Source organism: Schizophyllum commune, assembly GCF_000143185.2.
Source record: "Schizophyllum commune H4-8 unplaced genomic scaffold SCHCOscaffold_1, whole genome shotgun sequence".
In the NCBI taxonomy this organism is placed as follows: domain Eukaryota; kingdom Fungi; phylum Basidiomycota; class Agaricomycetes; order Agaricales; family Schizophyllaceae; genus Schizophyllum; species Schizophyllum commune.
The window spans coordinates 1,181,023-1,203,614 of record NW_026089538.1 but is presented as its reverse complement, the minus strand read 5'-3'; the positions used below and the strand labels follow the sequence as shown (position 1 = coordinate 1,203,614).

Below are 22,592 nucleotides of genomic sequence, written 5' to 3'. Positions count from 1 at the left end.
CAGCCTTGTGAGGCGTCCCCGAGGACGAGTTGGTCTACCTCACACGAAGTGTCGTCGCGCAGAAAAGAGCGACAGCGCTTTGTCTTGATTGCTCAATGCGTATTTTTGCCTGGAACTTGCTGAGACTGGGGCGAACATCGACATCGACATCAAACAGCGCTAGCTTCTCTACAGCTTTTCCGTAACGATATAAGATAACAGGTGAATTCTGCCTCTTCTCCCATCGTCCCTCGCCTCTTTTGCCTTCCTCGTGTGCTGGTAAGTCCTTTGGTCGCTTGTTTCCTCTTCGTATCTCAAGTTCTTGTCTAGGTCCCTCCGACGTCGACGTGCGCCTGCCCTCGTGCGGCTTTCGACTCATAGCCGCCCAGTTCCTGGTGCGCACTGCTGCTTCTACTCCCCTTTGTGCGTCCCTTGCGGCTCTTGTACGCTGCAGCCTTCGGGTGTCTGCGGTACTCGAGCGTCAGCAACGGCCTCGAAGGTGGTCAGGTGGACGTCGGTGGCGGCGGCCAGCCTGGGTCGTGCTCGATACGGTGCGTGGTTTTCTACTCCCCCGCCCTCGGCGGGTGGCCCAGCTGCGGTGGTGTGCGTCGGGCTCGTGCAGGCGTTCTGTAAGGTGCTTCGGTGGGGAACCAGCGTTATGCGGAAACCAGCCTTCACGGCAGCCGAGGTATCCTTAACGCCGCCGGTTTGGTTGGGTCGTGCACGGCTTTTCGTAGTACGCGTCGCGCGTCCCCCGTACTGCAATTACGCGGGCGGCCAGGACGAGGTCGATGGCGGGCCGGGGCTCAGTTTGCCCAGACATCGTGAAGATAAGTACTTTATTGCTCTTGCGCATATCCTTGTCTGAATCGGACTACTCCAGCGTTTTTTTTGCCATACCGTGAAGCCGGCGGGCCTGCGCTGCCGGCTTCGCGGTCTCACTAGTACAGATAAGTAGCTCAGATCTGTGCTCTTTTTCTCAACTGACGGATACTCCGTAGGGCATAATGGAATTCGCGCGCGAGCACCCTTCTTATACATCATTTACTCTGTACATTGCGACCCGAGATCTGTGACCTACGTCGATTTATGCAGCACAGCATGGATTCTGCGAATCGTCGAGCTTGAGAACGGCGGTCAGATAAGCATGGTCATTCGCGGCGTCCGCTTCAGCGTCCTCATCCTCCGCAAGCTTCACTGCCGCCGCCTCGTGGGCCATGTACGCCGAAACCGCACGCGCGACGAACGCCTTCGACTTGCTCCATCCTCCCTCCTCGGTCCAGACGAGCTCAGAGAGCTGGAGGCTTCCATCCTCCAGACCGCGCGCCAGCACCGCAATGTACGCGTAATCGTTCTCGTCCCAGTCCGCGATGGTGATGGACTTGTGGACGACGGACGCGAGGGCGTTGTAGACGAACCGCGTCGCACGGTCGGTGTGCGCGGACTGCGCTGCGAGTTCGATGGCCTCGACGTGGGCGTCCGCGGTCTGCAACTGGTCGTAGCGCACGGCCTTCGCGTTGAGCGCCCTGAGATGGCTCTTGTACGTCGTGAGCGTCATCTCGGACGCAGGGGCGATGAGCCAATGCGTGCCGGCGTCGTTGATAGCCTTGAGCCCGGTCACGAGGGCTGTGGTACGCTGCAGGACCCAGGTCTTGTTCGGCGCCCACGACGCGACCTTGACGCTGTTTGTAGAGATCCCGCCGCTGTCCGTTCAGAGCGTTGTCAAGGTCCGTGCAGCGAATGAGCTGATACTACTCACTAGGGCCGACCTTGCCGTCGGTGACGATGACGTCCGTGCCCTCGCGAACGTTGTCGAAGCGGGCGGAGGTAGTGTTGCCTGCGCGGTATAGATCTGGGCGGGACATTGTTGCAAGTGGATGGGGCTGGTCGGTTAGGACATCCAAGTTGACCGCGACGGTATTTATCTTGTTTAGCCATCCATTGCTGCTTGATCCCGAGCGAAGGAGAGCAGAGCAGTAACAACAGCTGTGGTAGCCTCCCAAGCCTGATCCAGTCGGTAGTGAAGAGCCACCGATGGTCAGAACGCGGAGGACGACAGTGAGCGACGAATGGTAAGTGCAGTTCTCGATGTCTCTCCGTCTGCACTGAGGGACACTGTAGGTTCTTTGCCAGAGCATGGAAGCCAGCCATGTCGGGAGAAAGTATCGGCGTCGATTGAAGTTCTCCCAGACGACTGCCAGACAAGCGCCAGGCTCCAAGGTATGGTCGGCACTAAGTCGTCGGATCCCCACTTTTCGATGATAGGGAGGCGAAAGGCATGCACTCGACGGTCGCGTGGGCCTGCGAAGTTCAACTGGCCATGTGACAGTCTCTCGTTATTGTTGACGCATTCACGAGAGAACATCGGCCTCCCGTAGGGCCGTTCCACAGGCGAGCCTTCTTCACTTGACAAGGAAGCATAGGTGGAGAGGACTGCGCGTCATCTTCCCAGAGTATATCCGGCGTGCTCAGCTGCGACTGGGGCACACGTCGCGTAAGCAAACCATACTCTGTACTGCGAGGGCTGACCTTGACTTTCAGAGTACGTGAACATGGGCAATGCCACACTGCCGGGACCTCGCACCTCGCGAGCACCGATGACTTGCTACCCCGACTTGACAGCCCACTCGGGCGACTCTGCTTTATAGCGCGCCACAACGACGGTGAAAGTGAGCGATATAAAGGCTGGCGAACCGGACATCTCATTCCAGCACTCAGCTCTACACACCTTTCTACCGATTACTCTCAGTCTACCACATTTATTAGCATGTCGACGCCCAAGACTTCCTGGGAGGACCTTGCCCGCCTGGGCTGGCCCATCTACGACGTCTACAAGAAGGCCAACGCGGCTCGCGGCGGTACCATGAACGGCACGGGCGATATCTCGCTCAACGCTGGTATCGCTGCCGAGTATCAGTGAGTAACTTCACCAGAGCATCCATTGACACGTACTCACCGTACAACACCCAGGTGGTGGTCCTACAACACGACGATCGGAAAGCCGTACGTCCTCGGGCGCGTCCCCAAGGACATCACTCGCGAGGAGGTCGCCTGGTCCTACGACAACACGAAGAACACGGAGGACTACACCGACGAGTGGACGGAGTCGTGGACCAACACGAACTCCGCCACCCTCACCGTCACCAACAGTGGTATGCTGTCTGCTATCCCATGCGACGCGACGCGGTGCTCACATACCTTGCAGCGTCTATCACGCTCAGCGCTAGCATCACCATCGAGGACGTCGCTTCGTCGGGCTTCGAGTTCACCATCTCGACCGAGTCGTCTTCCACGGAGACTAAGGAAACTACCCACGACCTGAGCCACACCTGGACCATGACGTGAGCGAGACTCGACCCTGTCGCATCTCATTTGCGTGCTGATGCGTTTGCAGCGTTCATCCAGGCGAGAAGCTGACGCTGTACCGTGTCATCTCTACGGTTGGCGAAACCGTCGAGTACGGCCAGGTGCGTTGAATTTGCTCATACTCTAAGACAGGGTATTTGATACGCTTTTGCGAAGGACTTTGGCATTGCGGACGGTAGTCTGCTGGGCAGTGAGTCTATCGTCTATCTCATTTCACGTGCCCCGACTCACTTTATCCTCCATAGCCAAGGGAGATAAGTGAGTTCGTGACCTCTACCGGGGACGTCTGCTCACCCAGTTATGCAGGTACGCCGGACACTACTATTGGGGCATGTATGTGAACACCCTCTGCAACGCGCCGCGCGGGCGTCTGGATCTGCACGGCAGCAGCAAGAACGTCACGTACACGTTCAAGCTCGTGCGCGAGACGAAGGACGGGAAGAAGGTGGCGACGCCGCTCCCCGTCGACGCCTATCGGACCAAGGATGGTAGTGCTGCCATTCTCGGCAAGGAGACCAAGTGGGCGAAGGACTCGAAGGCTGTCTGCGGCGATGGCACGGCTCAGGTCATGGTTGCTGCCCCCGGCGACGAGTAATGGTCAACTGAACGAGATAGGCCTGCCAAAGTAGCGATATTGAGGATTGACTTGTACGAAACCGATCTTGTACCTTGTGTCTGTAGTATGCTTTTCGTTGATCTTGTGAATGTCATTTCCAGAGCCTGAACGTTGATGGTCGTGCAAAGAAATCCTGTATGGTCATCTCTTCATTGCCATCCACTTCCTACTGTGCCCTTGGCTTGCCCGCATCCTTTTCCACATCCCTCTGTAAAGAATATGCATTGGCCATCCATCAGTAGAGGACTCGCCATCGTCGCAGGAAGAAAGGAACGTTCTTGGTTTGATTGCGTGTGCTTGTACTTATGGGCGCTGCTGCGGCGCAACGGGCGCAGTCTCCGCTTAGCCACCTCCGCATTCTGTTCCCTCCCACAAAGTCACATAGTCCGAAAGCTGGTTCTTTCTGCAGCCATTGCCGCCGTCCCCCTGCCAGTCCTTTCAAGATGATGACGCCTTGGCGTTATGTCTTCCTCGTTCTGGGGATCGTTGTGCGTGCGCTCGCAGTTGCGCGGCGCGGCCAGTGCTCACCGTACCCGACAGATCAGTCTGCATTATCTACTGAGCTTCACGCATGAGGGCTATGGCAACGCGACGTCTCTGTCGAATCTCAAGGGACACATCTATGGTGGGAGCGAGCCGCCGTACAAGTCGGGCGTCCCAGAGGAGTACTACGTACCCGATGAGCCCAAGTCGCCGGTCGGTCGCAAGGCCAACGCGGCGATCGTCATGCTTGGTGTGTGGTCTTGTACGCTGGAGATAGGAAAGCACTGACCATAGGATAGCCCGCAACAGTGACTTGAACGGGATCGTGACCAGCATGAAGCAGATGGAGGACCGCTTCAATAAGAAGTTCAACTACCCCTACGTCTTCCTCAACGAGGCCGAGTTCTCCAGCGAGTTCAAGGAGTGCGTGGCCTGCTAGACTACTCCATACATCGCTAACGGATTTCCTGCTGCGCAGACGTGTTACCGGCTTGACTGACGCGGACGTCAAGTTTGGCTTGATCCCACGAGAGCATTGGTTCCAGCCCGATTGGATAGACGAAGAGAAGGCGAAGGCTGCACGAGAGGACATGGTGAGGAACCAGGTTATCTACGGAGGTGCGCGCTAGTCTGTCTGTCTTAGCTTCATATTGACAGCCAGTACAGGAAGCGTACCGTACGTATCGCCTCTGCTCTGCAGCGTAGCTCCCTCATACTTCCCCTCCCAGATACCGCAACATGTGTCGGTTCAACTCTGGCGTACGTCGTCCATGCGCACATCCACTGTCATTGCTGACGATCTACCCAGTTCTTCTACCGTCACGAACTGCTCCAGGACTACAAGGTAAGATATCACCTCGCTTCGCTTGATGTATTGCTGACACGTCTTCTATCAAGTACTACTGGAGGTACGTGCGACACTTTGGCGCACAAGCGAACTAAATTGACACCGCCCGGTATCCGTTCCAGAGTCGAGTAAGTTAAGTGCTCTCCTGATGTGGCGCGATACTAACGGTAACCCCCGCAGGCCTGACGTCAAGTTCTTCTGCGACCTTGACTACGATCCTTTCCTCATCATGGAGGACCAGCAGAAGGTCTACGGTATGTTTAGACTTCCCGACATGGCTTTTGGCTGGCTGATGAATATCGTCCAGGCTTTACAATATCGCTATACGAATACGAGGCCACCATCCCCACCCTCTGGCAAGCCGTCCGCGAGTTCATCGAGGAGAACCCGGACCTTGTCCCCCCTGACAACGCCATGGCCTTCCTCTCCGACGATGGAGGCAAGACTTACAACCGCTGCCACTGTAGGTTTCTCACCTCTCTATCATCCTTCCATCCATCTCTCCATCTCGTTTGTCTATTATCACACCTTCTCACCTAAATATCCCTTACCAACTCACCGTTCCCCAGTCTGGTCCAACTTCGAGATCGGCGACCTCGACCTCTGGCGGAGTGAGGCCTACATGAAGTTCTTCGAGCACCTTGACAAGAAGGGCGGCTTCTACTACGAGCGCTGGGGTGACGCGCCCGTGCATTCCATCGGCGCGGCACTTTTTGCGAAGAAGGAGCAGATTGTGAGTGTCTATGTTTGTTCTCTCCGCGTATCTTCTGTTCGTCTACGCGTATTCTTGATCGTCTGCGCGTACTTGTGTCCGCTTAGGCGTATATTTGCTCATCTGCGCTGCCTACGCGTGCCTTTTCGCCTGCGCACGCCCAAAAATACTGATTACCTATCCCTCCAGCATTTCTTCAACGACATCGGCTACAGGCACGAGCCCTTCCAGCACTGCCCGCAAGGCGAAGCCCACGCGAAGGGCAAATGCTGGTGCGACAAGTCACAAAACTTCGGTATGTCCAGGCTCTTTTGCCGCCCCTGCTTACCGGTTTGTCTGCTCCGTGCTCACGCTCACTTCAGACTACGAATGGTACTCGTGCCTCAACCGGTACGACAAGCTGTTCCAGTGAGCTATCAGCAGATGAGTCGCATTGACTGCCTCAGGACGGGCCATATCGACTCGCATAGGGCGCACCGCACGGACGCTCAGTACTACCTACCACCTGCCTACCTACGTACCGGACGTGGATATGTACTCACACTCGCGCTACGCTGCGCGCGCCTTACCATAATGTATACTTGCTTCGGCGTAACCTATCCGCGCGTGGCTTCAGAGCATGGGTTTAGGCAGAAAACTTGCTGCCACGAGCGAAGAGACGGATGGGCGAGAGGTTAAGGCTCGCGCGCGATGTTCAGTGCAAGCGGACCCTCGTTCATATGCGGGTGAGTGGTATGATACAGATATGTGTGGATGTGCAGACGACGACGGCGACAACAACATGGGTAAGGTCATAAGATGGATTGCGAGTAGTATTGATACTGTCAAGGGTATCAGCAGTGAACAACACTCGCCAGAGACAATCACACGCACCGAATCGTACAGTCGTGTCCAGTGTGAGCCGAGCGAGGTGTCGATGAGGCGGTTGACGTGGTCGCCGACGAGCGCGTGGGTGAGCGATGGCTGAAAGCGTTCGCGTAGTTGGGCCGCTGTCTGTCCCCCGAACAGGGCGAAGCAGGGTAGTGCGGAGTCTTTCTGCATCAGCTCGACGAGCGCTGGTCAGGATATGAGCATTGATCACGATTGATGCAGAGTTTGGGCGTACTGATGATCCGGTCGCAGTGCTTGCGCGCCGCCTCGAAGCCCTCTCGAAAGAGCTTCCTAAACTCCAAAAACGGCGCGCCCTCTATGCCACCTAAGACGTCCACGTACTCCACGGGTAGCTTGAAAGGCGCGGCCTCGAAGCCAAGGTTGCCCGGCGTATTCGAAAGCATGAAACCGAAGTCGATGTGCACGACATGGCCCTCGCGGTCGATGAGTATGTTGCCGTTGTGTCGGTCCTTGATCTGGAGGAAGTACGTGACAAGGGAATAACCTGAGTGTTTGGTGAGCTTGATTGTGCAGAGCAGCTGCCTGTAGTGCATTGAAGTACAGACTGCAGCTCAACGTACCTGCCAGCGACTTTGCAAAGTTCTTCTGTGCACGAGCGAACTTGGCCGACGAGGGATCACCGTACATGACGCGGAAATGGTCGAACAACGTGACGTGCCCAAGACGGCCTGTAGTTAGCCTCCTTGCGTACTCGGCCTTCTTGATGGAGTGTATTGACATCGCATCCGTGATTGTCTCAACGAGGCCGGATGTGCCGCCGGTGATAAGAATGGTGAATCTGTAAGATTGAGAAAGGAGAGGGATGTAGAACAAGGGGTGTGTTAGCACCCAATTCGCTGGTCGCAACAAACACGCACGGGCGCACCCAGCACGCGCAGCCCTCCTCTTTCCATATCTGCTGGAATTGCGAGATGAGCTGCGTAGCGAGCTGCTCCTGCCGCAAGTCGCCGCCGGTCTTGATGATGACGGATATACAGTCCCAGCTGGCCAGATGGCCATAAGGCGAGGCTTGTCGTATACGGCTCTGAATCAGGGATCAGTCTTGCGTCTGTCTAAAGATGAGAAGAGCTGACCTTCTTGGCAGCCCACGACTCGCTGACGACGACTGCACTGGGATCTGCTTTGTTCAGCTCCCGCCTGATGATGTTCTCGTCCATCGCGCCCTCCCTGCCACCAGCAGAGCGGCCCAAGAACCCCCCGCTCTGGCTTTCACGCATACGCTCCATCCGTTCCTCCTCCAGCGCCAGCATCTCCTTCATGATTCGCTCCCGGATTGCCGTCGCGTCCGCGTAACTCAGCCGCATCCTCGATCCGCCTTCTCGTCCCGCTGGGTGAGTTGCAGCAGACGCGTCCGCCGTTCCGTTGCCCGGGTGCGCATCATTTGCATGGGGGTCGCGCACGAGCGTCTCGTTTAGCTGGGCGAGCATAATCGCTGCGGTGCGCATGCGCTCAGAGTACTCGTCCAGCGATATCGCTGTCTCGCCCGAGTTGTTGCGCAGGTGCGCTGAGTTCGGTGCTTCCTCAATTGCAGGTGTGTTGGGTGCCGTCGGTCGTGACCACGCTGCAAGCTCGAGCTCCCTGTTCTTTGGCGGCAGAGGGAGGACGATGGAGTCTGCAAGGTCCGCTGAGCGCAGAGAGGAGTCGGGTCCGTAGACCTGCTCAACGAGGTCCATCTCGTCATCATCCGCTTCCGGGGGTACTGTAGTGGGACTCGTCGGCCTGAGTTGAGGTACTGCGGGGGTCTGCGTGTCCACGGGCTCGTTGGCAACGTCCAACTCAGGCCTCGGTGTCGTCACAATGCCTGCAGTCGGTGGCGGACTCGCATGACTAGATCGTGTACGCGTCATAGCAAATGGTACAGCATCGACGGTGCCGCTCTTGTCCTGTTCCGTTTTTGCCACCATCTTCTTCAGTATCTCGCGGTTGGCACGCTTCGCGGGGTCGAAGTCGAGGTCATCGTTTAGCACCTCGATGAGAAGCAGGTAGGGTGCGCGTTCTGCGGAGTTGAGGACAACACTTTCGCCGGGAGGTATTCGGACGATGCGGTGGTGTGGATGAGGAATGCCCGTGTCAGGATGAGGCTGGTCAGAGGTGGTACACCACATTGGCATACAGACCTGGAGATCATTAGCGATGAAAAGCCAAAGAAGGCGGGTAATTTACCTCAGCTGGAAGCTGGTGGTTGAGGGCAGTGAGCTCCGCGCGGAGAGCACTCACGCGTGCTGGTCGCGGGACGACCAAAAGTCGGTTCGAGATGTTTTCTAGGGTGAGAACGAATTGTATCTGAGAACGCCATGTCAGAACGGATATGATGGAGTTGCAGAACGGATCACCTCTGAACGACAGTAATGACTTCGAAGGAGGTGGATTTGTGAAGTGTAGTCGTAATTCTGTAACAGTTCGTCTGCCGCATTGGCAGGATTCGGTCGTTGTAATAGTCTAGAAATCGAGGGTGCGGACTGGAAGGCGGAGGGCACGACTTCGGGGTCTAGTTGGCCGAAAGGGTCATGAGATAATCGAGGTCGTCGCTTCGCCTTCATGTGCAGCGGGAGGGCCGGTACCGTCTGAGCGGCAGTGACTGCTCGCCTTCGGCCCTTCGTGACGATCCCCTGGTCTTCGTCCTCAACATCGACGGCTGTCTCATCCTCCTCAGAGTCCTCTAGCTCGGCCTTCGCCATCTCCGGGGACATCGAGGGCGTCACGGAGTGCACGACCGGGGGTTCTATGCTCTTGAAGTCGTGATCATCGCCATCATCCACGACGCGTCCCTGCTCTACGGCGACGTTCCCGACTATCCTGGTGAGGTCTGGCATGCCTGGAACACCTGCGAGGACGGACGCGATCCCGACCAGTGCCGGCTCGAGATGGGGCTTGACCTTCTTTCGGCCAAGGCGCGAGGTCAAGGGCAGGGAGAGTGAGAGGTACGGTCCGCTCGATGGTGCGGGGACATCTCCGAAGATGATCTCGTGGCAGCTATGGAGGATACGCTGGCAGATGACGAAGGACTGGGTATTGTGGGGGAAGTCCTTAAGGTACGCCTGCATGAACCAAAGCGTCTGCGGGATCGTCAGAAGCGTTCCCCACCCCACGCAACGCGCTACGCACAATCATCGCAATATGTGTGGACCGCTGCGCCGTGTCAACCACAAAGCACTCCAGCGCGCGCGACTTGGACGGACGCGTTACCAGCAGATGGCTGGACGCGCGAATCAGCCCCGAGCGACCGCATATACCCACATAGCACACACCATATGAATCCCCAGACCTCTCTAAGCTCGCCAATATCGATCTCGCGCAAACGTCGCGTGAGGTAGTAGGTGATGCCAATGTGGTCCGAGTACTCCATCATGTACTTGAGCGCGACGTGCACCGAGAAGAACGACGGCGCCAGGAACAGACGGAGCAGCATGGCGTGCGACATCGTGAAAAGAACTGAGCGTCAACGCTAGGTAAAGAGCTGTCGTCGTCGGGGCGGGTTGTGATCAGAGTTCCAGTCAAGGGGGATGTGCTCAGGATGCGTCCGTGACCGTGAAGATTATTCAGAGCTTTTCAGCCCCGGCTCGTTGTCGTCGTGAACAGAAGTTCGGGCACTGGTATGTGCTGAGGTGGAGATGTACTCAAAACGTCGACAGCGTCAAGCACGCCAGGAACAAGGCGCGCCCTCCTTGGACACGTTGCCGGTTCGATGCCGCTTGTGGGCGAACGTTACACACGACTGCATGTTCAGAGTTTGTAGATAGCAGACATTCATCTGCCCTGAGGTGCGTACATTACAGAGAATAGGGACATGTAGGGTGCAATGCTGGGAAGGGATGGACCATAACGATAGTGGAAGCAAAGGTCCTTTGAGGGTGGCGGAACCCCCCAAAGTGGGATAGCCAACGGCTAGCAGAGTATGTGGATAGTAAACGCATGCGATGACGGATGACAATCGCCTTAGGATAGAGCGTAGAGGATGGTGTGGAATTGATAGTCTGGTGGATATGCATGGAAGAAAACGAAAGTATTGTAGGTGAGGTGTCGTAGAGGATAGCGCAAAGGCTGGGACGACAGGACACTCAATCTTCTGAAAATTTGAGGGAAAAGTGAGCACACGTGCGAAAAGCGTAACTAGACGCTCACCTTGTTCAATCCACTCCTCATCTATAGAGCCATCGTCGGAGGAGCACATCGCGTAGTCTTCGTCCGGCTCGGAGGCTTCTTCGTCGAGATCCATCGCCTGAGTGGCCAAGGAGTTTTCGGTTTCAGCGGCAACGGGGGACTGTGCAACATCAGAGACTTGCGCTTCCCCCATTTCCGAAGTCTTGAGCCCTTGCGCGCACATGCGGCAAATATAGTCGCCAACTCCATCGTCGGAAGGGACCTCCTCGTCGTAAGTATCCCCGTCGTCAGAGTGTTCATCGCCAGCATCTTCATCGTCGGAAGGATCGTCACTATCGATGACAGGATAATCGACTGGCCAGCGTGCATGGCAATCGAGCGACGACACGGACTTGAGCATTCGCTGCACGTATTCTGGGTTGATCGTATTGAATGAGAGGCGAGCCAGCGGCGTCGCATCAGCAGGTATATTGAGCACCCGATCCTCGACGATGTCCTCCATGAGATGTACATCCTGCATTCTTGAGATGTGCAGGCTGGGGAAGTCGAGACGTATGAGGTTGGGCAGTAGATCTTGACGATGCCTCAGAGTGAGGACCAAAGGAATCAGACTGTTGCCAGAGATTTCGTGACCATGGACGGCGAGTACGGATAAGTTCGTGTAGAGCTCGAAGAGTCGCACCCATTCGGATTCTTCCTCGAGAGCAAATAGCGCAAGTGAAGTGAGCGTCGGGGCGACCGTTACCCCTTTGTCTGCGTACGCCTCCAGATTTCGGAAGTCGTCATCGTAGTTGTCCACTTGGAGCTTGACCAGGGAAGGGACATGAAAGACTCGCAAGAGGCTACAAGCACGGTTGCCTAGAAGCAGCGTAGTGAGAGAGGGAAGCACGACTTCGGTATGATCGCCAGGGAAAGAGTAGTTTAGCGACAACCGGAGAGTGGTTAGTCGATTGCACCCTCGTATGGCCTCGAGGAAGCCACCGGCATCGAAGGTGGGACACGATGTGATGGAAAGAGATGACAGCTGACCCCATGGAAGGTCTAGCACCGTGAGATTGACATCCTCCAGGACCACGGAAGAGAGCGCAGGGCATTTCGCGAAGCATAGCCAGCCCTCTACTTCCGATTCCTTGATCTCGAGGTGCTCCAACGCTGGCGCGTGCAACGCGTCGGTGTTGAACCACGCTGGCAGGACCATCGCACGGAGGGTCAACCTTTGCCACCGCGCGGCGCTCGCGAAGAAGATCCGGACGAAAGCTTCGTCTACCCGTAGATCGTCGTCCATCGACTCGAAGGCGAGAGACAGAGGTTTTCCCTCTGCTCGGTGCAGGCACTCAGCGAGCTGAGCGCATTGGTGGAGTTCGAAACTGAAGCAGAAGTCGATGTCGGCCCATATCTGCGAGAGCGACAGAGCGATCTCACGCCAAAGGTGACAGACGTGCATCACCGGGTTCTTCAGACGCGCGACGCTGCCCTTGGGCGAGCTGAGGAGTAGGGCATAGGTGATGACGTGGGCGAGGACTTCCGTGGGGAGGCGTCGGATGGACGAGACCAGGCTGGTCTTGAGGTTGATAGCGTCATTCATTCGACCGTAGGTAGAGCGAAGAGCGTTTAGCGTCTGCTGCGTTTGGGCGATTAGATCGGCGTAGTGCTCGAGCGTGCGGCGTTCGTTGGCGATGGCGCCGTTGATTCTGCAGATCTCGCCATCCGGCGGCATGACCTGCGATCGCAGAGCACTCGAGGTAGGGACGAGGGAAGTAGAGCGCAGGACAGGCTCGCTGTCTAGACGGAGAGTAACTTCATGATCGACCTTGTCTACGAGGTGTTCGTCGAGCATCTGGAGCTCCTAGCCTGCTGCTCGTTAGAGAATGTGGACAAGTGCCGCCAAGTAAGAGTGATGGGCGAAGGCCTGTGCAGCGAGGTCCGCGAATGATAGTTGGCGTGAGCGACTGGAGCCTGAGGTGAACGTGGAGGTTTGGGGCAGCGCGCAATCGGGATTTTCCGTCCTTCCTGCCCGTGACGAATACGGTCACACCGTAATTGTGACGATGGATGGGCGCGCCACCCGCTACCGTGAACACCCTTGGAGAGTATCCTAGCAGCTCTCTCGCCCGTGAAATCTACAGTCTAGAGGCGTTAATCTCTTGTTGTGGGGTGCTCTACGTCTAAGTGACCACTGGCATAGCCTCTGACTGCGAGTTCGCAATGAGTGACAAACTTGCATCTAGAGTCCAAGGGCATCGACGACGGTTACATATAGGGCCAAACCCAGCTCAGATGGTCCAAGCACGGCATCGCGAGACTGATGAGCGCGTAGATGTTGAGGCCGATAGGTCAGTACTAGACGGCCCGACTCCACTTCGATGCATGCGGGTGACTTGACTCGCTCAGGGACCAAATCCCAATTATGTACTCGCCCGGCGAACTGCAAGTCCTGAACACGCTCAGCCTGGATATCGAATGACAGATGGATGCATATATTGAAGAACGGGGTCGCACTACGAACGATGGGTAGGGGATGTCGTGTCACCACGAGGTTCGTTCATAGTGGGGAGAATGTCGGGGTGAACGATTGGTTAGGTGCGACGAGTACGCAAAAGATACCCCGAGTCGTCGTCAGAATCAACCTCGTAGCAGCTGAGATGACCTATAAAAAGTGACGGGGTAATCGTGGTCTTGAGCACGACGACGCGCACCATCATCGTTCCACTCTCCATCCACCGACTCGCCGTCTATGGAGCCTGGCGCGTACTCCTCGTCCAACGCGAGGTCGTGATCGTCAAGGCTGATGGTCAGGATAGAGCTCCAAGAGCTCAGTCACGCCGAAGTGGCCACCTGAGTCCAAGGCATCCGCGGGGCTGTCACCCAGCGAGCCCATGAGCTACCCATCCACCTTAGCCCAGTCGTCATCGCTGTCGGCATCGATGTCCACGCCGCCGCTGCCGCTCGCGCCGTCATCCGGGACGTTCTCCACGTAGCCTCTCGCGCCTGGCCTGTCCAGAGCCAGAGTCTTCCCCATCCTCGTCCTCGTCCGAAGGCGCTTGCTTAATCGTCCGGTGAGTAACCCATTCCAGTGAACGGAGAGTGTCGAGCAAGCGTGGTTTGTGGTCCCGAACGCATAGGCGAAGAACTTGAGCATAATCGCATCGCGTGCCCGGCGATGCACCCGAGCCTCGACAATAGCCTCCAAAAGATACACGCATTCCTGCGAGTCGACATGGAGATCGGTGAAGTCAAGGTGGGTGAGACTGGGAAGCATGCCGGGACAATGCCTGAGACAAGCCTCCAAAGTGTGCAAGGAGTGCGGAACGGGATCGGCGGGCTCGTGCTCAGTAGAGTTGGTGATAGACGTGCGAGAGGTTTGTGTAGGGCTCGAACAGCTAGACCTAACCTCGTTCGTGCGCGCGAGGCGAGAAGGGATAGCGATATGAGAGTGAAGCAGATGGTCAGATCTTTGGTCGCACATTTCTGCAGCGAGTCGAAGTCGCAATGTCCGCACAGAACAACCTTCTTCCGGCAGACGGCCCGGAAGGCGTCGAAGAGAAACGAAGCAGAACCCTCGAGGGAGAGCGATAGCAAGGAGGGGAGCACGATGTCGGAATAGTCGGCTGGGTTGCAGGTCGATGATGACAAGGTCAGGGCGGTCGGCCCAGACACCTGATATCGATAGCGCGAGCTTGTGCCAGAGGTGGCAAACGTGCGTCGCGGGATGTTGAATGCGTGCCAAGCTGTTGCATGCATCGTCGAGCAGGACGTCCTTGATGTAAATGACGAGGACTTCGATGTGAAGTTTCCGAGGCGGGAGATCAGAGCAATCTTGCGAGTAGGGTACTGCCAGATTTAGCATGAGCATGCCGAAGAGCGCGCAGGCTCTCTCTGGCGTGGGCGATAGCGTCGGCGTAGTGGGCGATGGTGCTGAACTCGTCGCACATGGCACGAACGAGTCTATGACACTCGGTTCTGCAGGGCCTGGCCTGCGCCAGAAGAGCGCTCATGGTTGGCATCAACACGCTTGAGCCCAAGGTAGCCTCGCAGTCCTGCCAGAGGGCGACCTCGAAGTCGACCTTCTAGATAAGACGTTCGATGAACATCGTGGTAGGATACGGGGACACAGAAATGAGAGAGGCCGGGCGTCAACTTCTGCAGGCGATTATCCTGATGGAGGATAGCGCGAGGAGAGGGGGAGCGATGAAAGCATGGGGACAAGGCACGATCGGCAGTTTCCGTCCTGCGGCTGACCTAGGCCAATACGCGATCACGTGCGAGATCGCGCTCGGTGGTGATGCTGTAGGTCGCGACTGGCATGTCCCGCCAGAATCGTGTAGTCGAGGAAAACGTCGGTTCAAAGGTAGGAATGCTCATTAGGGGAAAGTAGGAAGAAATCTTCGACGTCGAGCGAATCCGTCCGCTAGTTCTCAGCCGGAGTGAACGACACCGCGAATCTGGCGCAAGAATCTCGTCAGACCTGCCTTCGTGTTTCCAGTGGCTAAGTCTGAGTTGTATATATCTCGCACAGACACGCAGAAGAAGCATCAGATCTTTACTCCTTTCAATGATACACATTCACCTCCGCGGCTGCTTCCTGCTCGTCATCCTTATCGTGCACTCGCCGCCGCCACCTCTGTCCTGACCGTCTCCTGCTTTGGCAATATCCTAGCGTAGAGGAAAAAAGACTGTGGTGTGGCTCAGGCTATGCATTACTCTCTTGAACGCTCCGTCCAGCCCTGAGGAGGGTGGTCGTTAGAGATCAACATTCCGTTACGGAAGGGCCCGTCAGCCCTAGGTCCGCATTCCAGCCCTTGAAAATCAAAGGACACGCTGGCACACGTCCATCCAAGGTGGACGGCGGAGTGCTGGCAGCAGAGTGGACGAGCGTGATATACGTGGGCGACGACAGCCATGTCGCCGTTCAGTATGTTCGAACAGGATGACAAAAAGATCCGGATATAGCAACGACGTCCATGAGTTTCACTACTTGCAAGGACCTTCGGTTTCATTATCGTCAAAGATTTGAGCTCGTAAATCGCTCGTCAAAACGGACGAGGTGAGTGCATGCTTACGTGCGGCGCTGAGAGAGAGACTGCGGTCAACCCCGCGTCAGGAGGACGAAGGTACGTTCGGGCAGTCGCCAATACAGACACCATTCTCATCGCCTTCGACGACGAGCTATATCTTCTGCGCTTGCGAGCGCATAGTCACCAGACTATCCATTCTCTCAGTTTTAGTCGAGACCGGCAGCTCGACTGCATCGGACCCGACCGTTCGTTTGGAGCCATTGAAGCAAGAATTCCTGGGCGGTGGACGATGCCTGTAATCCAGTCATAGCGGAGAGGTTGACGACGCAGTCAAGATACATTGTATATCTTCGGAGGCAGTCAAGCAACATCAAGTTAGTTGCAAACATCAGCGAGCGCGGAAGGTGGTGCTGGCCAACTATAGATTCGCTTGACGCGCCTCGCTCGCACTTTGCCGCCGGGCCTTGCCGTGGCAGCACATGATCGTGAGACAGTCACAAGTTCAAACTGTTCAACCACTGCAGACTCGTCTCAATGGAGACTTGGGCTTGTGATGCTTGACTAAGCTGGGCTCTCTAGATTGAATGAGATAAGGACATTGTCTCTTAGTACTGCCTTCACAGTGTTTCTGCTACTACCGGAAACCTTGCATACCCGGCGCCTCCGAGTCGCACCAAGCGAAATAGAGATTTTCCTCTTGTCGTCACGATCACGTGTGGAGCTGTCGCGGGCGAAGCCGCAATATTCAAACTCCGCTTACGGGGCGGTATATAGAGCTTCGACAAGCCATTCACTGCTTGTCTCTCGCATTCATCAGCCTACCTACACTCGTTTATATCCACCTCACCAACACCCACACTCGCTATCGCTATGCCTGGACCGTTCTCCAGTACCAGACTGTCTTTGGTCGAGTGCCTTGCCCAGCCGGCGGACTACAGCCATATCGCGCACATCATCGCCGAAGCTCGACGCCGACTTGCCACTACGAACAATCGCCTTCCTACAGATCCAGCCAGTGCCACCGTTGCCGTCGGCAACACCTACTTCGAGGCCGCGGTTCAGACTCTAGCCTTCTACGATGGTGCAAACGCCCACGACAAGGCGATTTTCGACAAACGGCACCAAGTGGTACTGTGTGCAAGATACTTCATCTTCGTCGCACGAACGGACGGCGTCAAGGTCGCCAAGCGCAAGATTTGCGAGTTCTTCACCATCAAGAATCATCGCTACCTATGGCGCTTTATCGCGCGGGAGTTGGGCCCCGTACATGGTCCGTGATTCGTCGATCGATTGGGAACGATACATACTCACCCCGCCTTAGGCGAGAACATAGCGAACGACCTGGAGCATGCATTCCTGACAGAAGACTGGGCAAAAATCGCCAAGCATCTCGCTTCCATGGCGGCTTACAGTTCTCTGGAGGCCGACGAACAAGGGCGTCGATCCATCCAGGGCCAATGGTCGTCCATTGTCAAGCAGCCGTCAGAAAGGGCACAGAGGGTACGCATGTGCACGACACCCTCCACGCATCCCTTTTGACGATTGATCCAGGCAGATGCTCGCGTAGCCGAGCCCGGCACGGTCCCTGACAGTGACGACAGCCCCCAGGGCGACTTCGTCGATGAAGACGAGGACGATTCCGATGACGAGGCTGACGACTTGGCCAGGGAAGCTGAGGCCGCGGAGGAGTACGACTCAATTCGGGTGCGTCGACTCGGAGCTCGTGAAGCTTACGCTCACACTAATTCTAGACCCATGTCTTCCACTCTGATCTTCGTGATCGTGCGGACGAATGTCGTCGAGGTCCGATGTCGGCGTCGCTAGCAGCATGCAACGCAGCATTCAAGAAGACGTTGGAACCAGCCGAGAAGGACCTCGAGAGGACTTTGGCGACATTTTGCGCCAAGCTGAACAAGCTGGCCGAGCAGTTCCGTGGTGCGTTGTATAACGTCGCAAACGTCCCAATCTCACAGTGTAGCAGGGCATGGCATCAAGATCGCTGCACAGAAGGATATCCCCATCCCACCGCTCGCGACGTGGCCGTACAGCTACGAAGCGTTGGAAGCCGCTCTTGACCTTCAACGCTGCGCAACCGCTCCTCGAACCACCGCTGCCACGGCCTCCTCCGCACCGCAGTATCGAACGTCTACGTACCCTGACGCGCCATCCGTTGGCGGGTCACGCGCCTCCGGTCAACCGTCTGTAACTGTGTCGACTCTCACTCGAACAACCACCGTCTCCGATCAATCCAACTTCAACAGCCTCTCCAGCCGGGCACGTCACCCGAGTTTACCGTTGTCGTATGCCTCTGCTGCCGCTCAGTCTGTTCCCATCGGGACTCGGTCCGCCTCTGGCTCTACAACTGGCGCTCCTTCGTCCGGCACCTTCTGTGACTCTGGAATTTCGAGATCGCTGACCAGGACTTCTTCTGACGCTGGTCGCTTCTCTGCTGCTCCTGGCGGCTCTGCCACGACTCGGGTCTCTGGCAACATGGCATCAGATCAGGCCGCAGAAGCCTCAACGAGAAACGACTCTCAGGCGTCGGTTCCTTCGTCTTCGCATGCTCCGCTCGGTCGGTCATCGCACAAGCGCGCGCAGCGGGAAGACGATCTCGAGGATGAGCGCGTTTCCAAACTGAGGCGGTATTTTCCCCGCGCCATCTAGACGCTACGTCGAAGTCTGGTGCGCACCTCGTTTTCTCACGTAACTCCCATCTCCTGAATTTGAACTTAGAAACCGATTCGTTTGGCGGTCTCTGTTTGGTCTTCACGCTCGCGCCCTATGCATTCTTCTTGGGCTGTCCTCCTGTAATTCTCGGTCTCCCGCTGCTGGCTGCTCTGTTACTTCGCCAAGGGAGTTTGCAGTTTGTAAACACTTGGTGAGACTGGACCGAACGCACGTACCTACCTATATACCCACTGTCTTTGCCTTTGTGTAACAAGAAGGATGATTATTCGCAACCAATCGATGAAGGGTTATAGAATGTGAACGTAACTATCATGCATGGACCCGCAGGCCGCACTCGTCGAGGGCGGCTTCTGTCACCCGCCTATTGGACTTCGCAGCGTTCTACTCTGTGTATGCATGCGCAACAAGAGGAATTGTTCGGTAGGTACGAATGTCCTGCACAAATCGTGTCAGCCCCACAGCGTAGCTAAGATACGTTAGGTGAGTGGTCCACAACTCAGGAAACGCCATCAATACTCTGCGGACGCCGAGGTGGCGGCGCTTGCAGCGGGTAGGCTTACGAAGAGGATGCCCATCTGCTGGCCGACGAAGGTAGAGAACTGCCGCGATGGCAATGGGTATATATTTGACGAACCGGCACACGTGCAAGGCTAGGTACGAACTACCAGGAGAGAAAACTAGTGATGAGATACTTGTGGCTATCGTCTCACCGAAAAACGTTGGTCCAGCTGAAGGCCGCAAGGTTTGAGAAAGGATTCACAACGACAACGTATGGAGCCGCGCAACGAATGAAGTACAATGAGTCGCAATCTACAACAGGCGATACAGAGGTACGAGCCTCACAGCGTCGCGAGCCAGCCGTTCTACGAGGGCCCTGTCAGTGATAGAAGGAGGAACGATATGGAACACTCATCTGCACCAACGAGACCACGAAACCGGCGGCCCAGGCCCGCCGGCTTCGCGGTTGGGTATCCAAACCTCTACAGTGGCCAACGTCAGTCGAAACCTAACCCAACATGGTGAAGGACTTATCTCTGAAACGTGTAAGTGCACCGACCCCGATCGTCGTCGACCCCGCTTCCATCCGCAAGCCTCGCAGGCCCACTCGGGAGCCCTTGAGACGGCAAGACGACTTCAGCGTGCGACTAGGACCGTGCCCGACCCAGGCGCAGTGGCAGCAAGTTCCTCTGACACACGGTCGCTGGCCTGGCCACAGCAGCCCCGTATGCCGAAGTCCCTCGCGGGAGTCCCCTCGCAGGCAGGGTCGTCACCACTGCGGCTGAGCCCACCGCTGAAGATGGGACGAGCACTGCGTATACGGTCAGTCGTCTGGAGGAAAGCGGAAAAGATGAAAGACGTATCTTGGAAATGCGCAAACGCGCCGACCCCGGTCCCCCTCGCAACGCCACACCGTCCTAGAGCGCGCGATTCGTACACCGTGCACACCCAGCAAACGAAAGCAGCAAGACTACAGTGACAGGCGGTCGTCTAGGCCGCGACAGCCCCGCTGTGCCAGAGAGTTCGCGGGAGCGCTCGCGCGGGTCGAGCACTCACCTTCGCTTACTGGGCGCCCGCTGTTGATGGCACGGACGTGCACACAAAATTAGCAAAGTGATGCAAACGGTAAGAGACGTACCTCGAGAGGATGGAAGATGGAGAATATAGTGGAGTTCGCCCCGTACTTATAGGCGCAGGCAAAGAAAGGGGTAGAAAAGCTGTTGAATGTTCAAGTCAAGTTGCTAGACTTTCGAGTCTCAGAGCGTTCAAGACCATGTTTAACGGGGAAATCATCGAAGATAAGATTATCGGCACCTCGGCAACTCTGGCCCACGCGTAACATAGGCAGACCCGACGGAGCACGACATAAATTCCTTGGAAAAGCACTCTGTGAAATGCAGACTTGGAACGTCTCCGCGGCTTCATTCGCGACAAGAACGCCTGTAGCAGATTTTGCTAGGCATTCCGGTTGTCGATATCTGCGATCCCGGGCGTGATTGCACACGGATCGTAGGCAGGCATTGACGGTGACGGTAGTGCAGGACGAGGGGTGTTTGTGGTTATTTGTCTTTATGGGTGCTTGAGTGCGCAATGTGCGGGCCGGACGCGCGCCTGTGGTCTTGTCCACAACACTTCATCAGTCACCGACCTGCTGCTTTGCCAGATGGCCATGACCACCGCACGCTATATACGATGTCCTACACGACACATGGTTCGGTGTACAAGGACGGACTCAGAGGGTCCAAGAATTGTTCACAGGGCGAGGTTCATTCGTCGTAGACATACTGGTGTAGTTGTAGGAACAGATTCGACGGGCGAATGTTCTGCATTTCGTGCTGTTCTACATATCGGGCTTGAGAATATGGGGGAAGAGTTCTTGCAGGCTACACACATGAGTGCAAGTAGAGGCTGACCTGAATGCGATCGCGTCTAAGCGCTCAGAACGCACTTCCTTCCCCGACCATCATGGCCTCAGGTGCAATTGACCGACGCAGAATTAACGGGCCCGAGGAGAGCTTTCCTCCAGTATATGACGATGAGGATGTCCCCCAGCCGTCCACGACGCGCTCTGGCAGAGGAGAGCTCGACATACGCCCGATCTGTGCGTCCATTGTTCCCTCCCCGATCAGTGTTCCCCAACCTCACACCTCCCCCAGTCCTCCGCCCCGGCCTCATCAGCCAGGCGAACGGCTCCGCCTACATTGAAGCTGACAAGATCAAGATCGCCTGCGCCGTCTACGGCCCGCGGCAGAACAAGAACGTCGCGTACAGCGAGCAGGGCCGGCTGAACGTTGAGGTCAAGTACGCGCCGTACGCGACCGCGCGCCGCAAGGCGCCGCTTCGGGTGAGTGTCGTGGCCAAGTGGTGCGACGTATAGTCTAATCAGCTGCAGCCGCTAGGACGCTGAGGACCGCTCGATCGGTGTTGCGATTCACCAGGCGCTGCTGGCGTCCGTGAGGCTGGAGCTGCTGCCGAAGTCGACGGTGGATATCTTCCTGGTGATTATCGAGGCGGACGGGAAGGAGGCGTCGATTGCGAGCGGGGCTGTGGCTGCGAGCGCGGCGCTCGCGGACGCGGGCATCGAGATGCTCGGGTTAGTGTCGTCTTGTTCGGCGGTGAGTTTCGATCATTCATCTCCGTTCACACTTGTGCTAAGCGCCTGCAGGCCGTGACCGGGGACAAGATCTGGCTCGACCCCTCAGCAGCCGAGTCAGAACAGGCCGATGGAACCGTCATCCTCTCCTGCATGCCCGCCCTCGACTCCGTCACCAGCGTGTGGCAATCGGGGCGTTTACCACCGCAAAAAGCTTTGGAGGTACGTCCGTACACCGCTATTCCGCGGTCCCTTTCTCACTCATCTTTTTCGCAGTGCATGCACGCCTGTCAGCAGAAGTGCGTAGACATTCACAGCGTCGTAGCACAAGCGTTGTTAGAACATCATCAGACCCAGACGAGTTGAATGCATTGAAGTTGTACCATCGCAGTCTAAGCACTGTCAGCCACCTCCTCAAGCATCGTTTGCTGCTGTTCAGCCAAGTCTACTCTCGCTTCTGCTGCGCCTTCTCAGCAATGTTCGCAGTTTACTTCTCGTTGTGCCGTTCTCGCATGTCAAACTTCACACCGAAGGTCAATTTGTCATCAAATTGTCATTTTTTCAACGACTTCCATGGCGTCCACGGTCTCCCCAGGTGCTAATACTAACTAAGTCTAAGTGCGGATGTTGCTACAAGCTACACAAAGCGTAACGGTAATGTAAAACGATGACGGACTGTCTGTCTAGGCGCAGAGCGTGGATAGATGATGGGTGGCTGAGCGGATAAATCAAGTGTTGCGGGGAGGAGAGAAGAGATATGGATGGGGAAGCGACTTGGGAGGGGACAAGAAACTTGGAAGGGG

At 56.5% G+C, this 22,592-nt stretch overlaps 8 protein-coding genes across 8 annotated transcripts; 4 read left to right on the top strand and 4 right to left on the bottom strand.

Moving 5' to 3' along the window:
• Nucleotides 1–889: 889 nt before the first annotated feature.
• On the bottom strand, nucleotides 890–1,872 carry SCHCODRAFT_02605292 (uncharacterized protein). The gene is made up of 2 exons (XM_050344156.1): nucleotides 1,735–1,872; nucleotides 890–1,682 (listed from the first exon to the last, which is right to left on the bottom strand). The coding sequence occupies exons 1-2, from the start codon at nucleotides 1,842–1,844 to the stop codon at nucleotides 1,067–1,069; spliced, it is 726 nt and encodes a 241-aa protein (XP_050202745.1). The 5' UTR covers nucleotides 1,845–1,872; the 3' UTR covers nucleotides 890–1,066.
• Nucleotides 1,873–2,692: 820 nt separating this feature from the next.
• On the top strand, nucleotides 2,693–4,220 carry SCHCODRAFT_02605282 (cytolysin). Its single transcript, XM_003035276.2, has 7 exons — nucleotides 2,693–2,895; nucleotides 2,950–3,131; nucleotides 3,185–3,320; nucleotides 3,374–3,446; nucleotides 3,502–3,535; nucleotides 3,591–3,603; nucleotides 3,652–4,220. Exons 1-7 carry the CDS (start codon nucleotides 2,747–2,749, stop codon nucleotides 3,938–3,940), a joined length of 876 nt encoding a protein of 291 aa, XP_003035322.1. The 5' UTR covers nucleotides 2,693–2,746; the 3' UTR covers nucleotides 3,941–4,220.
• Nucleotides 4,221–4,315: 95 nt separating this feature from the next.
• On the top strand, nucleotides 4,316–6,676 carry SCHCODRAFT_02605277 (glycosyltransferase family 15 protein). Its single transcript, XM_003035277.2, has 14 exons — nucleotides 4,316–4,449; nucleotides 4,502–4,694; nucleotides 4,744–4,867; nucleotides 4,923–5,062; nucleotides 5,111–5,120; nucleotides 5,173–5,203; nucleotides 5,253–5,288; nucleotides 5,342–5,352; nucleotides 5,414–5,419; nucleotides 5,472–5,545; nucleotides 5,599–5,754; nucleotides 5,861–6,024; nucleotides 6,193–6,298; nucleotides 6,366–6,676. Exons 1-14 carry the CDS (start codon nucleotides 4,405–4,407, stop codon nucleotides 6,413–6,415), a joined length of 1,146 nt encoding a protein of 381 aa, XP_003035323.1. The 5' UTR covers nucleotides 4,316–4,404; the 3' UTR covers nucleotides 6,416–6,676.
• A 118-nt stretch (nucleotides 6,677–6,794) lies between these two features.
• SCHCODRAFT_02485696 (kinase-like protein) lies at nucleotides 6,795–10,315 on the bottom strand (the record flags this gene model as incomplete). The annotated part of the gene is made up of 11 exons (XM_050342845.1): nucleotides 6,795–6,824; nucleotides 6,877–7,058; nucleotides 7,109–7,378; nucleotides 7,455–7,672; nucleotides 7,752–7,918; nucleotides 7,968–8,636; nucleotides 8,691–9,011; nucleotides 9,058–9,177; nucleotides 9,228–9,950; nucleotides 10,000–10,090; nucleotides 10,143–10,315. The coding sequence occupies 11 exons, from the start codon at nucleotides 10,313–10,315 to the stop codon at nucleotides 6,795–6,797; spliced, it is 2,964 nt and encodes a 987-aa protein (XP_050202744.1).
• A 290-nt stretch (nucleotides 10,316–10,605) lies between these two features.
• On the bottom strand, nucleotides 10,606–12,974 carry SCHCODRAFT_02524109 (uncharacterized protein). Its single transcript, XM_003036083.3, has 2 exons — nucleotides 11,017–12,974; nucleotides 10,606–10,960 (listed from the first exon to the last, which is right to left on the bottom strand). The coding sequence occupies exons 1-2, from the start codon at nucleotides 12,830–12,832 to the stop codon at nucleotides 10,953–10,955; spliced, it is 1,824 nt and encodes a 607-aa protein (XP_003036129.1). The 5' UTR covers nucleotides 12,833–12,974; the 3' UTR covers nucleotides 10,606–10,952.
• Nucleotides 12,975–13,449: 475 nt separating this feature from the next.
• SCHCODRAFT_02605271 (uncharacterized protein) lies at nucleotides 13,450–15,189 on the bottom strand. Its single transcript, XM_003036084.2, has one exon. The coding sequence runs from the start codon at nucleotides 14,846–14,848 to the stop codon at nucleotides 13,877–13,879; it is 972 nt and encodes a 323-aa protein (XP_003036130.2). The 5' UTR covers nucleotides 14,849–15,189; the 3' UTR covers nucleotides 13,450–13,876.
• Nucleotides 15,190–16,809: 1,620 nt separating this feature from the next.
• SCHCODRAFT_02742573 (uncharacterized protein) lies at nucleotides 16,810–18,986 on the top strand. The gene is made up of 5 exons (XM_050347167.1): nucleotides 16,810–17,280; nucleotides 17,332–17,510; nucleotides 17,562–17,714; nucleotides 17,762–17,945; nucleotides 17,992–18,986. The coding sequence occupies exons 1-5, from the start codon at nucleotides 16,881–16,883 to the stop codon at nucleotides 18,672–18,674; spliced, it is 1,599 nt and encodes a 532-aa protein (XP_050202743.1). The 5' UTR covers nucleotides 16,810–16,880; the 3' UTR covers nucleotides 18,675–18,986.
• Nucleotides 18,987–21,139: 2,153 nt separating this feature from the next.
• Nucleotides 21,140–22,179, top strand: SCHCODRAFT_02605264 (ribosomal protein S5 domain 2-like protein). Its single transcript, XM_003035279.2, has 5 exons — nucleotides 21,140–21,297; nucleotides 21,353–21,540; nucleotides 21,596–21,811; nucleotides 21,862–22,011; nucleotides 22,066–22,179. Exons 1-5 carry the CDS (start codon nucleotides 21,162–21,164, stop codon nucleotides 22,153–22,155), a joined length of 780 nt encoding a protein of 259 aa, XP_003035325.1. The 5' UTR covers nucleotides 21,140–21,161; the 3' UTR covers nucleotides 22,156–22,179.
• The last annotated feature ends 413 nt before the right edge of the window (nucleotides 22,180–22,592 follow it).